We start from the raw sequence: 16,999 nt of genomic DNA on the forward strand, positions 1-16,999 counted from the left end.
GGAGAGCAGTTTCCTGTTATGTAGAAAAGAGCCTGTTGTGCACCAATCAGACAGGGAAGCAAGACTGGTTTATCAATAAGGAAAAACTGATTTAAGATCACACAACATTTTTTTTTTAATGAGACATGTACGGTAATAAGGTTAAATACAGCGTTATGATAATACTGATGTATTGTTCTCACCTAATCATGTAGATCTATATGTCAGACGGAAATTGTGGAAAGCATTTAACTTAATGAAAGTAATATCATTTTGTGTTTTTAACAGACCATATCTTACCATACTCTTTTAATATTGCATGATTTATAAAGTTATAACTAATGGATTCGTTCTCGGTAAATAAGATTTGTTCACGGTAAATAAATACATAATTTATTTATAAACTATTAATAAAAACAATCACATGTGTGTAGATCTTTAACTCACGTTACCACCATTACAACATCCACATCACCTGCTTTGCATCAATTTCCAATTCTCTGTAATAAAGGCTCATCAGTGTTGAGTTGTAGGTTGATTTAACATTTCCAACCCTGGACCTGCTGCTGGTGCAGCAGGGATCCAGGTCGCCACGGAGCTGTTTGCCTCCATTGGGTTTCCAGTCGCGTCCTGCGCGCTGTGAGACGCTCACGCGATCAGCTGAGCGGCGGTTTCCCTCTCAGAGGAAGAGACAGAGCTGCTGCTCAGTCTCACTCACTCATTCTCTGTTTGCCCAGTTCCGCTGAGTTTGCCTCCGTTTTTACACGTTATTAAACCTTTTGTGAACAGAAGCTGCTCTCGTGGACGAGATGTTGCAGACGGTGCTTCGCTAAAATGAACACAGGTGAGATTACTTTAATACGCGAATGGTGGGTTTACTCTACTTCACTGCTTGGTCTTTAATGCATTTTATTTAAATTGATATTAAGTCAGCTGGACATAGAGTTTTAGTTTTTGTCGTATTTTCTTTCATTGCCAGAGGCTCGATGGGGAAAACATCGGTAGCAACAGGATGTGGAGCAACCCAAAGTGGATTTAATTAACGCAGTGTTTCTTTATGTCGGAGCAGAGCGCTATGCTAAATGTTATGTTGATACATTATTCACTGTTTGCATTTCTGATAGAATAAAGAACTTGTCAACCTGTCAACCGTAATGCCCTCATTTAAAAACTCCTTTTTTTCTTCTTGTTTTTGGGGTAGATACGTGCACTTTAGGGCAAATCTTGAGTGCATTGTCGTTTGTATGAAACGTAATATGGTGAGCCTCATTATCTTTACAGCTTATTCAGGTTCTTCTCTTAAAGTGATCAAATGATGTGCATGGTTATAGATATCAGATATACATTCTTTTGTTCTTTCTATATGAGATTTTATGAAGTAAAGGCAGCCTGCCTGAGAAGAGTTTCTCTCACTTCAATCACAGGAAGTGAACCAGGGAAATCCCTTAGATTTGTTTAGTATTCTTTATCAAAGGATGTAAAATCACACATTACTCATTAAAAGTATTTTGTCCTCTTACTACCGAGCTATTTCTGGAAAGTATTTGGAAAGTTTTCCAGCTCAGCTACATTTGATAGGTTGCCAGATTAGTTAGATTTCTTACAACAAATCATGGTAATAATCATCTAAGTGTGACTACTACACACACTATTCAAATTATATTTTGTGTGAAGTTAGAATCTGTAACCAGTTTTAGCCCAAGGGACACAATATAAATGACCTGTACGCTATTTTAAAGCACATAATCTTACAGTTTCCTTTTCCTGTTGTTCTTTCAGACTGCACCAAGCCTTCTGTGGCTCCCAAGCCAAGATTTGTTTGTCACGCCAGCCTAAAGCTGCCCTCTCCTCTCATGTCTTCAGCCCGGGGTCCCAAACCCTTTATAGCCCCAAAACCTAAAGTCACAGTTGAGCTTAATGGTAACCAGGGAGGATGCTTCAGCGGCGGCTTACTAAATTCAGATAGTGAGGTTGATGAGAAGCAAGAGACGGAGAACAGTCTCAACAAAGTGGTTGCAGACAGGTTGCCAGCAGAGAAACAATTTAACCTCTACATCTTCAAATCACCAGAAAATAATGTTCTTGGGTCGGAGGACAGAGAAGGGACAGAAGAGGAAAGGGAAGAGGAAGAAGACATGATTCAGAAGGTGGAAGAGGACTGGAAGTTAACTGACAGTGCTTTAACAGAGGAGGCGGACTCCCTGGAAACACTCTGGGTCAGTGATGCTGGGCTCACTGCTGACTCTGAGGACGCAGTGGAGATGGTTGACACGGACGTGACGGAGGACATAGACGGCAAAGATTGTGACGCAGGCGAGGCGCTGGCTGAGACAGATGGCCTCTCAGTGGGAGACCTCTCTGTTAATAGCATTGATGGGGAGGCAGGCTGCTATTCTGCCCAAAATCGCAACATGATGGAGAGGCAGGGAAATCTCCAGATCAATGAGGATGAAACAGGTGACTGTACAGCAGATGATTTAACTGAGTCCCTCTCAGATGAACCTTATCTCACCAGCAATGGAAACATGAAGGACATTGATACACAACTTGTTTTTCTCACAGATGAAGAGGAGAAAGAAGAAGAAACTTCTTCTAATTGTGGCATCACTTGTAACATTCTGAAGTTTCAATGTGGCCATAAAGTGAAGGAAAAGGGGGAAAACCGACAGAACGTTAGTTTTTATGACCAGAAAAAGGTCTGTGACACAACTAAGAGACATGTTGCTGTACAGGACGATCCTACTCATGAGCCTTACTACGTCTCCTCAGAGGACATTATAAACAGAGAGATGACATCAAGGAATAACAAAGCTCATGGACTACCACAGAGTCCACTTTCACCTGTAAACAACAGTGGAGTATCAGCCAGGAAATATGAGAAAACAGCAGAAAATGGACAAACAGAGTTTGTGTCCTCTGAGGATTACGTGGAGGTTAGTAACCGTCTTCAGTGCAGCAGCTACAACAGGGAGGAAAATAAGGTGAGAGCTTATCTGAAAATGACTGAAGAACTCAAAGCTCAGACCCCGGAGGCCTTGTTTGATCATGTGGACTGCCAGCCCAGGTTCAGGCTTGTGTCCATCTCAGTGCCGACCGACACGGACACCTCGCTGACATCTTCCCTCTCAGAAAGCCAGCTGCTTTCTCCAAGTGACTCGGATATCTTCGAGGAAGACCTGGAGGGTCACATAGTGTCTTTCCTGGAGGACACCGCTGACACAGAACCGGATATCAGTGACGAGCACCTCTATGAGGAACCAGGGCACAGTTCAGAGGGTGAACAGGTTATTCCTTCTCATAAGAGGACAGCAGAGATGCTCTCCTGCTCACTGTCACATCGTGTTCATAATAATGTGGCTGAGTTAGGGGGACAGTTTGTTCAGAGGCCCTACATAAGTGGAATTGGACAACCTGCATTGAGCAGCAGCCCCATGATAAGCTCAACACGGCACCAGCGCTCCAACAAACCTCACTATTTGTCCCTGTACCCACGCTCCCTCTCCATGGAGGGACAGGACATGTCTCTGGGTGTCTACAGCTACAGGGATGGATCCCCGAGACAGGGAGGTGCCATTTGTTCATCAGGAAGCTTCTCACGGTGCTCACCGCTGTCATCCAGTGGCCTGTCCACGCCGACATCTGTAGTTGATATTCCTCCTCCGTTTCAGCTGGCCTACATCACCAAGAGGCCCATCACAAAGAGCTCCCCTTCACTTTCCATCGAAGGAGACTCGTCGGAGAAAAACAGGAAAAAGAAATCCTCCATTAAGCGTTTTCTAATGCTTAAATTTAGGCGGAAAACGGAGAGCAAGCCGGTGGATGTGAACCCGTCCTTGTTTAAGTCCTCAGCAGAATCATACCACCACACGCCTAGCAGACTGCTGGATCTAGAAAGACGCAGCTTCAGTAGCTCTCCTCAGCTCAGTTCCCGCTCTGCTAGTAAACCTCATCTTTTATCAGAGCCGGCCTCCACCTTCTTGCTCTACAAGGAAAGCAAAAGAAAAGGGAACTCTGTGGCCTTTCTCAATCGCAGTGTTGTCCGGGTGGAGTCCTTTGAGGAACGGTCTTGTGTGCCTTTCACGCCTCTTCCCTTGACCAAGCCTCGCTCCATCTCCTTCCCCAACACAGATATCTCAGACTATGAGAATGTTCCCGCCATCAGCTCAGACTACGAGAACCTTCAGGTCCCACAGCGGAGGCCCGTCTGCCAGCCGCCGTTCACAGACTTCTTTGACCGTACCAGTCGGGTGATGTCCTCTGCCAATGACACTGACGGTTACGTGGACATGAGCAGCCTCCCTGGTTTCAAGAATGCAACGCAGTCACCTGAACAGGAAACAGAAAGGTATGTAAACAAGAGATTACAAATATGAATCTTGAACTCTTAAACTAATCATGACAAAGCTAGAGAAAAAGTATGGCTATCACCACATGGAAATCCCTCCCAATAGTTATTCAGATAATTCCATTTGGACCAAAGGATCGACTGGTGGACATTACCATTCATGTCGCTAGTTAAACCTGTGTCTGTGTGCAATTTTGTGTTCATATTGAATGATGCAGCTGGACATAATATAAGAATGTTTTACACTGGCCACAAGTCTTCTTTATTACTGCTCGGCCACTGTGTGGGTTTAACAATGCGCCTGGGGGAGGAGGATTTTTAACTATTTATTACAATGAGTCCCGTGACGTTGCCTTTACAGCAGACATGGAAGTGGTGATCAGTGGTGGGGAGGACAGTGTAGCGGCTTCCCTGCTATGCAGTGATATGTATACTAAGCCTCAGCTGTTGTGTCTGTGTGTTGTTCGGGCATGTTGGGTGGTAGACGAGGAAATGCTGGAGGTGGAGGTGGCGGTGGTATCTTCAGATGTAAGTGAAAAAGGCTGGTTTCATTCATAAATATTTTATTTATGTGTAAAAACTGGCCTATGTGTTGGTGCTGTAGGTGGAGCCTCGCACCTCCCTTCTGTAGTGATATTTGTTGGCATGATCAGCCACACTGTGCTGACATTAAACCATCCCCCATGCATTCCTGTTGGCTATACCCATATCATACAGGCCGCTCAGGATGATTAATAGTCAGAGCATTTTGGAGTCATTGCTCTTTTCTATCCAGTCAGGAACAACATACTGAGATCAAATCTCAGTATGTTTGGTAGTCAGCAGTTGTTCACTGGCGTGCTTCCCTTTCATCATGGATACCATTGTGGCTGTGTGCAATACAAATATATACTACAAAGACATTTAGATTGACATGACAATGTAATTATTTATATTTCCCTAAGTACTCAATACACACTAATAATTACAAGTAAGTAAAACATATATTACATTACGATGAGAAACTTGAATAAATAGTTGTTTGAAGGAAATGTTTTCACAGCAATATAAAATAGATACTTGAGATGGAATTATGACCTGTTTAACTTTCTAACTCTCTAAACAGCTTTTAATGTCTGAGCAAAGCTACACATGTATAATACATATGCTCTTTTGAATATGGATAGTATCAGGATTACGACTAGTATTAAGGTTTTAGATGGTCGTCTGTAGTTTTTAGAAGGTTTTGATGGCGTGTGTACTTTAAAAGCATTAAATTAGATAATAGTAGTCACTGTTATAGTCAAGTTGACTAAACCATAAGTCTTGCATAAGACTAGAGTGTATCGAGACAAGACTGAGACTTTAGTTTAGACCAGTGAGTCTTAAACTTTTTTTTTTTGTCACGCCCCAGTTTGAAGGAAGAAAAATGTTCACGCCCCACCGCCCACAACAAAATTGTAACAAAATGGTCCATGCTGAATCATTATTGGAAAAAAGCCTATTATTGCTGCAATTAACCTGTTTTGCACCAAATATATTTTTAAGATAATAACAATAATGTGCAACCTGTGCAAAACAAAAAAAACGAGTGCAGATATGTATGAGCCATCAAGTTTCTATCAGTATTAGTGGCTGTAGTGAGCCTGCTTTCCTCTACAAATCTTTTTAAAAGAGGGTTGCAGGCCACTCTTTATTCATGCTCAATGTTGAGCTTCTGTATTTTGTTTTCAGAGACGCAACAACAGAAAAGCCGACCTCGCGGAGATTGTTTTTTGGCAAAATTCCAAGAATCAGCGAGTCACGCATGTGCAAACAGGCTAATGTAAACATTTTCCACAAAAGTAAGAAATATATGTAAATCTGCATCTCCTAAAGCTGAATGAAGTGAGAAAGATACTTGTTTCTACATTGTTAATGCAAATTATGACAGGTAAGATATATAAAAAAAATCTGGCCTTATTTAGCAAAAGCAAATTATTAGGTAGATAGTTTTTTGCTTTTATTGCAAAATACAACTGCAAAGGTGGCATGGCTCTGTGTAAGAAAGTGAGCTATCGATGCAAGTACTAAACAAAGACAGAGTTATGCTTGTTTTCAACACCTCGAGTGAATACGAGGCCTTTTATTACAGCAGAGAGTTATCTGGATGGACAACAGAGTCGCTGGTTGAGGCTGTAAGTTTTGCGGTAGCCTGAAGGGGCAATATTCTCAGATTGTAGTTTGGAGATCATTTGCCCCATCACTGCTACCACCGGGACAAATAGGCTCAGAGATGAACCTGAGGCAAAATGAAAATGGATACTTTTTGTTTTTTATCTCCCTCTGCAATTTATCTCCATAGATTTAGCCTTGAGCCTTTATACAACATAGTAGGATTGTAAGAGGTGACAGAGGCAATTCCTGTGGGGGTGATATAAAAGCCCAATATAAGAACCGTGCATGTAATTTGTGGTTCAAACACCCCCTGGTATCTCATCCAGAGTTTGATCCAGTGAGCAGTAATGGGCCATGCAGCTCTAATGTGTGTGATGCAGAGATCTGAACTGCTCGCATATGTTCTTCATACGTAGCTAATTTGCATCACAGTGGGGTTAAAATCCACTGATGCTCGGATTGAAACATGGCGGAAACTTTCAAAGGCTATTGGTCACATATAAAGAATGACTGCATCACTACTGTAACTTAAGGATGTGTTTTTATTTGCATAGCCTGACACTCCCCACTGAGCCGCAGCCATTAGCATATTCATTTGGGCTCATTGCAGAAGACGATCTGGTGGCATAAAATACGGACATGCGTCCCCGGTTGGGTACAGTTGTCACTACAGGCCTTTCACGATCAGTTTATTGGTTTCTCAAGATCGCCAATGTTTTATCTATTCACATTTTCTTTTTTTGATGAATATGTTTATTATAGTGATATTTCAGTGCAGACGACCATAAAGGACTTTAAAGATAGCGTAGATGGTTAATTAAAATTCATCTGATTTATTCTCATGAATAAAGGTTTGGGGACGGCACACAGTTCATATTATAATACCACTGAGACATGCAGTCTATCAATGTTCCCAGCCTCTGGGTCATCACCCAACCATGGGACCACAAGGTAATTAAAGGGAAGACAAATAATTTATCTTTTAAGAAATTTTTTTTTTATGTCACTTTTTTTGTCTTGAGACTATGAGATACATGATGTTGATGCTAACAGATTGTGTTATTTTAGGACCGAGCCAGTGTGTTTCCCCCTATTCTCAGTCTTTGTACTAAGCTCAGCTAATAGCCTTCATATTTACTATACATGAGTGTACTTGATCTTCTCATCAACGCTCTGTGATAAAGCAAAACCGTTTTTTTTTTTCCCAAAGTGTAAAGCTATTCCTTTAAAATGAGGAAAATAATCACACTGGAGTGAACCAACTGCTCACAAATCATGTTTACACCAACACCATGACTTCATCATGCGGCCTCACAAATAGATACTACTACATTATAGGGGTCACAAGCTGAAAAGGACTTTGGCGTTTACCAGAGTCAGTGTTGAATTATTACAAAAGATGCATTTAGTCTTCTACACAGTCAGGGTTTTCTCATGTATGCTATATTTCACCATGCCCCCCCTCTCTCACCAGTGCCTATACAGAAGCCTACAATGTGTGCTCGGTGGCGGTCTCAGTGGGTGACGTCAGGGGTGAAGAAGACCAAGGGCGTACCTCTGATGAGGAAGAGGGAGGTTTAGACAGCAATTATGACAGACAGGTAAGTTCTGACATTTAGTGTTGAATTTGTGTCACGGTAGAAGTAATTATTTTTTTACTTTTAATGGAGGTTAATGTCACTTGGAGACAATGTAAAAAAAGGAGCCAGTTATATTTATTGAACTGGTGCCAAAATGCCTCATCTCTTCCTAACCTTGGACTTATTACAAGTAAATAATGTGATTGTTTACAGCCTGATGGCCGATCCCGAGCCTTTTACATCGCTAAAGACCTGGTGGACACAGAGAGATTGTAAGTTACATGTAAACAAATTCCTCTTATCAAACATCTCGGCTAATCTGTAAAAAAAAAAATCAGATTCCCTTCGCGTCCCTGTTTGATGGTGTTTCTATTTCTCTGTCCACAGACACGTGAAAGCCCTCAAGCTCCTCCAGGAAGTAAGTGATGCATCTAGATAGATAGATAGATTATAGTCCTTTTGTGCCTTGCTCAAAGGTAACCTTGGTGGGAAAAACACTTTCCTAGATTTATCCCTCAACTGATATGTATCTGCTATCTGCTGTCAGATATTACAAAATTGCACTATTACAAAAAAAGGGAAGGAAAAACAGGAGAAATTCAGTCTTCTGTGAAATTGTGAGTTTAATGAGAATTTATCTATGAAAAACAAGCTTTCCTTCACATGAGCCTCTATGTTAGGACTTTCGGGAAGCAGTGGGGGCAGCAGTCGGGGACGAGGGGGATCCTGTGTTGGATGAAGAGAGGCTTCGAGAGATTCTCAATGAGCTGCCTGATGTTTACACCCTGCACCGCCGAATCCTCAGCGAGCTGGAGAATCGGATCCGACACTGGTAAGAATGATGCGCAGACGCATAAACACATTACGTTAAAATGAATGGCCTTCCACACTCTGACCTCTGTTTCTCCATCAATCAGGGAGGAGAGCCAGAGGATCGCAGACATCTACCTGTCCAGAAAAGCAGAGTTCTTGGTTTTTACCACTTACATCGGCCACTACGATCGAAGTATGAGCCTGTTGGAGGACAGCTGCCGAGCTTCCCCGGCCTTCGCAGCCATTGTTCACCAGTTTGAGGTCAGCACACAGTGCTTCCCCAACTCCAAACACAAAACATTAATAACTATGTAAACGTTGATTATCTTTCTTATGCACAGTACTATTTGATTGATTTATGCCATGTAATCAATCTATTCTGGTGAACAAACACAATAACGAAACACAGTTGGAGACATTAAATGTATTGTGACCACATGACATGACAAGATAACGTTTTGTATTCCAGCATGCATAAAAAGCAAAAATCTTTTGTTTTGGCACATTTGATATTTTAATTGAAACATCTGCACATTTTCTCTTCTAAGCAGAGTTTTTAGTGTGTGTGTTTGTGTGCAATGACAAAGATGAAGTGTGTGTTTTGTGGTAGCAGAGATGGCGATGGGTGCGTGACAAAAGAGTCCTTGTGACTAAAAGGTTCAAGCAAAAGGCAGAAAGCTAAGTGAATAACAGTAGTGATTTAATTAAAGCAACAACTACACAATGTTCTTGGCTGTTAAAAGAGTGTCATGACACCCAAAGGAAAAATAGACCACATGTTTAAATGCTAAGATCTAATATGTTCGATATGAGCCACTCAGAACAACAATTAACCAGTGAACGCTTCATTTAAGACACGGGGATCTTAAAATTGATGTAGGTTGAATTTCCCAACATGTTCAAACAATGCACTTGAGTGTGGAGTTTAATGAACACACACCAGGTAGTGCTTTTAAAACCAGTCATCGAGAGAAGCTATTACATGTATTAATATGTTTAAAATATGAAGTATGTATTTAAATATATAGTATATATGATAGTATGCTTCACAATTCAACAAATCAAATATATATTAACCAGCTATGGACAAAATAATGTTTTCAATATTTTTTAGACCATCCGATTCGAGAGAGAGAGAGAGAGAGAGAGAGAGAGAGAGAGAGAGAGAGAGAGAGAGAGAGAGAGAGAGAGAGAGAACTAATTAGTAATGAAGTGATTATTAAAAAAGAGGGCGTTAGAGATCCCGGATTGATGTTTTCTTACATGCACACATACAAACAATCAAACTCGAGCCCCGTGCTGACCTGCAGTGTTGTTGGCACTTGTTCACGCTTGAACTATAAGGGGGGGCCTCTGCTCAAAGCTTCAGTGTTGTTGTATAATTTGCTTCTCAGTGGAACTTTTATTTTCTTTACCAAAGTTTCGTACACCCGGTGAGATCCCTTGACTGTTTTAAATAACCTGACTTTGTTGTTTGGTTTATGTGGAGCAGTAGTACAGTGAATATGTTAAATTGTCTTTTTATATTTATTTGTCTCAGCAGCAGAGTCCAGCTGGGGATAAAGTGTCTCTGAAGCATCAGCTGTTGCAGGTCATTGTGCGTGTGGCTCAGTACCGCATGCTCCTCACTGGTGAGTTTCCTGTAAAGGAAAAGATGTAGTATCTTTTCTGATTAAAACATACATTTTACTCCTATTGGTTCCATTTTCGACTCTCAGAAAGCTTTCTATTAATCTTGCTCCCCTCACAGATTACCTGAACAACCTCTCTCCTGATTCCAAGGAGTATAAAGACACCCAAGGTGCCGTAAACAAACAGCGGTCTCGGTGTTGACAGAGGCCGGTGCTCACAGGAGAGCCTCACTGGCCTGTGTTTGTGACTGATTGTGTACAGAGAATTTATTTGCTCACATTTGGAAAGGAAAGATAGCATTGAGAGAGCTAATTTAGATTTTCTTGTTTGTGGGGGAAACCCACCAGGCAAACATTTCAGCTCTCTTCTGTGTGGAGACTTTAATGTGTAATTCATGAGAAGGCCAGATGCAGCAACAGTATCTCTTATCTCCAATAAGGGAGCCACCCCAGTCCAGACATGTCCAGGCTCTCATTTCATGTTTTTTGTTCTCTTACTTTCTACATGGAGAACAAAGGAACATCTAATCAGTTATGATTATTCATGGTTTACTTCTGAACTTGATGTTAAGAAGTCTCTACATCTTCCGCCGTTAACTAAAAACACATCTTTTCCGACTGACTTTTTTCTTGAATAAAGAAAGTAGCACTTTAGTAGCACTTAAATGATACTTAGTTTTAGCACTTTGTAGTTTGGCCTTCTTGAAGAAATTGTACTTTCTTGATTCTTGTTGTTCTTGAGTTTGTACATTATGGTTGAACACACTTATTGTAAGTCGCTTTGGGTAAAAGAGTCAGCTAAATGAAATGTAATGTAAAAGTGTCTTTCCTGACTCCTCTTTGTGTTGGTCTTTTAGCTGCTGTAGCTGTAGTTTCTGACATTGCAGATCAAGCAAATGACAGCTTAAAACATGGGGTAAGTGTCATGTCTGAACCTCTTGAACCCAACAAACAAACATTTGCCTTCTGAATTACATATGTTATTTTCAACCTAAATGTATGGTGTGGTCAGTACTGAACACACAGACATTTTCCAGTATTTTTCAACCTGGACCATGTTTTTGTGACTCATTTTTAAAATTGATTCTGCATTGAGCGGTCAGGCTGTAACCGGCAACCGAGCAACAATTTGCGAAGGAAAATCTGAATGTGCTGTGAAATCTGAATATTCGGGCAGCAACTGGTCCAACTCTATTTTATTCTTTCTCTGTGGGCCTCATGCGGTCAAAGCATCCACAGGAACACCCAGAGGATGTATCCCGAGCTTTGATCATAGTGATGTTCAGCAAGTGTTACAATGCTAACACATTCAATTGAAATGATTACTCTACATCAGAATGTGACCATCATCATTGTGAGCTTGTTAGCATGCTGCCATAGCATCTAGCTCAAAGCAATGCTGGTCTTGAAGATGCCTACAGTAGCTCTAGTTGGATGCCGCATGCCAAATAATGTGTCTCCTTCTAAAGAGAATATGCCTGTCTGATCTAGGCAATAAGTATGTCTAAACAAAGAATATCTAAGTAGAAGAGAACAGTTTGGGGTTTACAGGAAAATGATGGTTAATGGACTCTTTCATCATTCTCTTTGGCTGTTGTCTCATTTTCTCTCCCTGTGTTTTTGTTCTTTTGTCTCTGTCTGTCTCAGGAGAACTTATTGCGTCTGGTCAACATAGAGTACAGTGTTCGCGGCCTGCGGGATCTGCTGCAGCCGGGCAGGGTATGACTCTGATAACAGCATTGTTTCCTTGCCAGCCCACCCTGTCTGCCATGCACCACCCTGTGTTGCCCTTTACACAATCGTTCAGCTGGGAATCCCCAGCCGGCAAGGCTTTAAAACAACAGCAATTATCGCAGATGGCCTCTGGGTGTCATGATCAGTTGACTTGTGACGTGTTCAGTTTGGTACTGTGTTTGCTGTGTATTTGCTGTTTTAATCAGGTCTTTGTGAAGGAGGGCACCCTGATGAAGGTCAGCAGGAAGAGTCGACAGCCCCGCCATCTGTTTTTGGTAATCACTGCTTCCTGTTTGTAGTTGTTAAGTTAACAGACCTGTGCCAGTGGTCATACTATATTTTATAATCTTTTTATTTGCTTAATGTTGTACAGTAACCACTGTGCGTTCCGAAGGCATCACTGTGTAAACTGAAGAGTCACACATTTTTTGCCTGCTGGTTTTCTACGTCCAGACTGAGCTATTAAGAGCAGGGTTTCCTGGCAGGATGTTTCTGAATGCTGACTTCCTGAGCCGGTTCTTTACTGACAGCACAGGGAAGGTCAACACCGGCTCCTTATCCATGTGTGCACCTGTTACATTTTATGACTTTATTCTGTCAGTTGAATATTAGTTTGATTTGTCTTCAGCATCTTTAATATAGACAAATTGTTCAGCAGTCAAAGATCATGCTAAAGGAAACAGGGTTGCAGAGTGAGGGAAGAAAGGTGTAATCGATAATGTTGTATGTATAAGTCATAACATGGAGATAGCCCTAAAATGTTATAGTCAAGAAAGATTATAAAATTAAACGCCTTTGAAATTATCCATAGGGCATCATCAAAGCGCATTGCTTTTCCCTCCTGTGGCGTTTTTGAAATTTGTGGTGTGGGCTCGACATTAAAAAAAAGCTCGTAAATGTCTCTTCTGGAGGAATGTTGGTAATCATCGTTGTGTTACTTTTATCCTGCCAGTTTATCCACCCTGACTCTGATCGCGTGTTATCAACTATTATTAATGTTGGAGACAGCATAATAAAGAGTCTGCAGGAGCAGCTAGTCTCATAAAAAAAATATTCAAACACAGCAAAAAAATGATACAGAGATTAATGATCCAGTTTGATTTCAACTCCTTTGTTATGCATTTGTGGAAGTATCTCATTCATGTCTGATTGTAAAAATTCAAAGTAGAGGTTTTACATTTATAGATACCCCACACGGAGAAAATGTCCCCCTTTGGTGAAAACAGGCTTCTAGTGTTAAACTCTGTCCATACGTCAATATGCACAGTGAAGCTCAAACATCCAAGTAAAAACAAGTAAATAAGCACATTTGTATATGGAGTGGAACATTAATATAAAGTATTGTGTTTAACATTAGAGATCTGTACTGTGTGGAATGGACAAAAACAAATGGAGAAAAAGTACACACAATTTTTACCCATCAAGTGAATCAACTTGACTTGAAATGTTGTAGTAGAGCACCACCTACTGGGGAATTGCTGCAAATGCATGAAGAAGGAAGTCTGTGCGACTGACTTTTTTTGACTATTTTACCTTTTAGTTTTTGTCCTTTTCACATTTTCTCTGATCGGCATTCTCTTGTCTGTTTTTAGATTTACTGTGAATTATGAGTGTATTCTTTGTCTGTTGTCAGATGAATGATGTGCTGCTGTACACCTACCCCCAGCAGGACGGGAAGTACAGACTGAAGAATACTCTGCCACTCACTGGTTTGAAGGTCAGAGTCTTTCATTAAGTTGCCTCATGTCTTTGATTTCTAACCATCTTTCCCTTCAAATTCTGTGTGTCTGAGTGTAAAGCTGGCATTATATGTGTAAAATCTACAGCCATATGTTGTTGTTTTTTTATGAAATTGATTTACTTGTTTGTAGTTAACGGAGATTGTGAGAATAATAAAATATGACTTGAAAGTTTTACAACCTGGTCTTTGATTTATAATCTTACTGACTTCCCAGGTCAGTAAACCCATCGTTGAAAATGTCCAAAATGCACTGAGGATTGAAGGAACCGACATCTCCATCTCTTTGTCTGCAAGGTGGGTCACACTTCACTGTTTCCTGTTTGAATAATGACAAATAATAATGGCAGTGATGAAAACAAATTAAAAAAGGCTCAAACTAAATAGTAAAAATAGAGCATTGAGAATGCTTTTACTAAATAGTGTAGTTTATTTCTTGCAGTTCCTTTATTGAAAGAGAGGACTGGTTTTACACTCTGAATCGCACTGTGACTGAACATACCAGGGGATCTGTAGCATTCAACAGCTGTTCAGGAGAGGTGAGCACAATCGGCCTCTCTGTTTTCATACTTTTTCCTCAGTCGTGCTTATTCTCGTCCAACCGGACTGAGATGGATGTTATAAGTCATCAACATCAATCTTGGAAGTGCGTTCTAGTGAGTTTTTCTGTTTCTGTGTGCTTGCTCCAGGCCAGAGATCATCTGCGGCTGACTCTCGGAGAGAAGGCCCCCACGCTTGTTCCAGTTTCAGAAGTAATGATGTGCATGAACTGCACCTCCGATTTCAGCCTCACTCTCCGTAGACACCATTGCCATGGCTGCGGAAGAGTGAGTCCCACACAAATACAACAGAGTGCTTTATAAGACTTTATTATCTGTTAGGAGATGCTACAACTTTTGTCTTTGACTTCTGTCTTTGGGAGCTCTGCAGGTGCTGAAAGAGTGTGTTATTTTGAATGTACCTGTGGTGACTTTATGTTGTTTCACACAGATTGTTTGTCGGAGCTGCTCAAGGAACCGATATCCACTGAAATACATGAAAGACCGCATGGCCAAAGTGTGTGATCACTGTTACAATGAGCTCAAGAAGAAAGGTAGGGAAGCTCTGCTTGGATACATCATTATGATTAATTGGTCCCTTTGATTGTCAGTCTTCCTATTAGCCTACACCTGTAGTATTCCTTTGTTTGGGCTACACTTACAATAGACTGAAATAATAAGACAAAGCTGGCAGATTTTGGACAATTTATTTATAAAAATATAAAGACATTTATTTGACAGGAAATAGATTACTAAAAGAAAGAAAGTAGTACAAAAAGGAAAAGTAGAAGTAAAACGAAGAAAGACATAGGCTACTATTACTGAGTGCACATCAAATGAATCAGTGCCAGTTGCATCGTAGTCTAGCTATCTGAGTTTGATTCAAGGAACACCGGGTATAGAATAAGGATCATGTAAAATGTGTGTAACAAGTCCAAACCAAAAACAAACGTAACTGATTTGAATGGGTTGAATGTGGATTGTGAGATCAAACTCCAGTTTGTGTCATATGATGTTTGAAAAGTGCAAAGCTGAAGCTGAGTTTCATTTGTGAAGGAAAACTTTGGTTAAAAAGCAATTGTATTTTTCTGCAGGGGGCGACGTGTTTGCTTTGTCAGGTAAGAGTAGCCCTCGTCCAAACCGCGCCAGTCGTCCTCTTTCTGCTGTGTTCCAAAACATTCATCCTCCCAACATCTGGAGACATCGGAAAGGCACCGCTTCCTTCACCCAGGTACGCCTGCAGCATAAGGGCTATGTTCTCTGCACACTGCAGATTACTGAATAGTTGACCATCATGTGGATGACAGCTGTGAAATGTTTTGTAAGTAACATAGATAGTTATCAGTCCACTACTGCTCCTATTTTGTGCAGGTGACACTGACAGAGGAAGGCTCCCTTAGTGGCACTCTACAGCGCAGCAAGACGAGCAAGAGGAACTGGAAGAAACTGTGGTTCCTCCTCAGAGACAAGGTGCTTTACACCTACCGAGCCCAAGAGGTGCACTCCCCTTAAATTAAACCTGAACAACACATATTCACACTTAAACAGACTTTACACAGTGAGGTTTATTGCCGTCATGACTAAAAGTGCTGAGAAACCCATAGTTGCCTCAAAGTATCTTATAATCCATTTCTGTTCCCCTGATAAATTCTGCAGGAGAAAGTAGCATCTGAGAGTTTACCTCTGCTGGGGTTCACAGTGAAGCTACCTGAGAAGCGAGAGGAGGAGGAGGCCAACATCTTCCAGCTTTACCACAAAAACACTTTGTATTACTCCTTTAGAGCTGAGGACAACTACACAGCCCAGAGGTGAGCAGCATGACACATCGATAGCTAATTACATTTTTTATATAGAGATTGCCAATTTCAATATTTTAGTCTGATGATTCATAGGGTGTTACTATAATATTTGCTCAGTTAATATTGCAGCTATATGTCCTGCTGAAAGGCAAGACAATTTGTAGGGTTTAGGTGAAGCAGACTAAAAATTCCTCCATTCTATACTGTCTCATGCAGGTGGGTGAACGCCATGGAGGAAGCCACTGTTTTATAGGATTAGTTACTCCGGATCACCGAAAATAGAAATCTGCTGCCTTTCTTCTGCTACAGACTGTGAAACCAAAAGGGGAAAATGGGGAGTAAAAGAGAAAACAATATATTTGATTATGTTTGTAACTTGTCTTGCTGGACTGAACAAAAGAAGAAGAAGACATGTTGTTCTCTGGGACACGATTACCTACTTTGTCAACCTCCGGTGTCCTCGGCCTGCTGCTACAGCAGGTGTGATGCTGAGAATCACGAGAGGTGTTGACCCAGATACCTGCCAGTGTGGAGCATTACATCAACGTGACCTGTATTTCCCTCAGCAGCTGGTCAGCGACATTCTTCCAAATCATGGAGAACATTATGGAGTTTTGGAAAAGAAAGAAAATCTATGATTTCAACAATTTTGTTCTACTTGTCGAATTATAAGAAAATGACAAAGGAATAACTGGACAAATACTT

At 41.0% G+C, this 16,999-nt stretch overlaps 1 protein-coding gene across 3 annotated transcripts; it reads left to right on the forward strand.

Moving 5' to 3' along the window:
* The first annotated feature begins 653 nt into the window (after positions 1-653).
* Positions 654-16,657, forward strand: fgd5b (FYVE, RhoGEF and PH domain containing 5b). Of its 3 annotated transcripts, none has more exons than XM_068594766.1 (21): positions 654-823; positions 1,759-4,324; positions 7,935-8,061; positions 8,254-8,312; positions 8,428-8,458; positions 8,721-8,872; positions 8,958-9,114; positions 10,394-10,484; positions 10,604-10,654; positions 11,342-11,400; positions 12,132-12,203; positions 12,425-12,493; positions 13,852-13,935; positions 14,174-14,253; positions 14,399-14,495; positions 14,646-14,783; positions 14,947-15,049; positions 15,590-15,726; positions 15,867-15,992; positions 16,152-16,303; positions 16,511-16,657. In XM_068594766.1, the coding sequence occupies exons 1-21, from the start codon at positions 814-816 to the stop codon at positions 16,545-16,547; spliced, it is 4,398 nt and encodes a 1,465-aa protein (XP_068450867.1). In that variant the 5' UTR covers positions 654-813; the 3' UTR covers positions 16,548-16,657. The 3 variants fall into 3 exon arrangements, with proteins under 3 accessions (XP_068450867.1, XP_068450868.1, XP_068450869.1); XM_068594767.1 differs by having other exon boundaries at positions 10,397-10,484; XM_068594768.1 differs by having other exon boundaries at positions 655-823; positions 15,867-15,965.
* The last annotated feature ends 342 nt before the right edge of the window (positions 16,658-16,999 follow it).

The sequence above is a fragment of the Clinocottus analis genome, unplaced genomic scaffold, assembly GCF_023055335.1.
Source record: "Clinocottus analis isolate CAN_PGR_092001 unplaced genomic scaffold, fCliAna1.0.p SCAF_3, whole genome shotgun sequence".
NCBI classification, from domain to species: Eukaryota; Metazoa; Chordata; class Actinopteri; order Perciformes; family Cottidae; genus Clinocottus; species Clinocottus analis.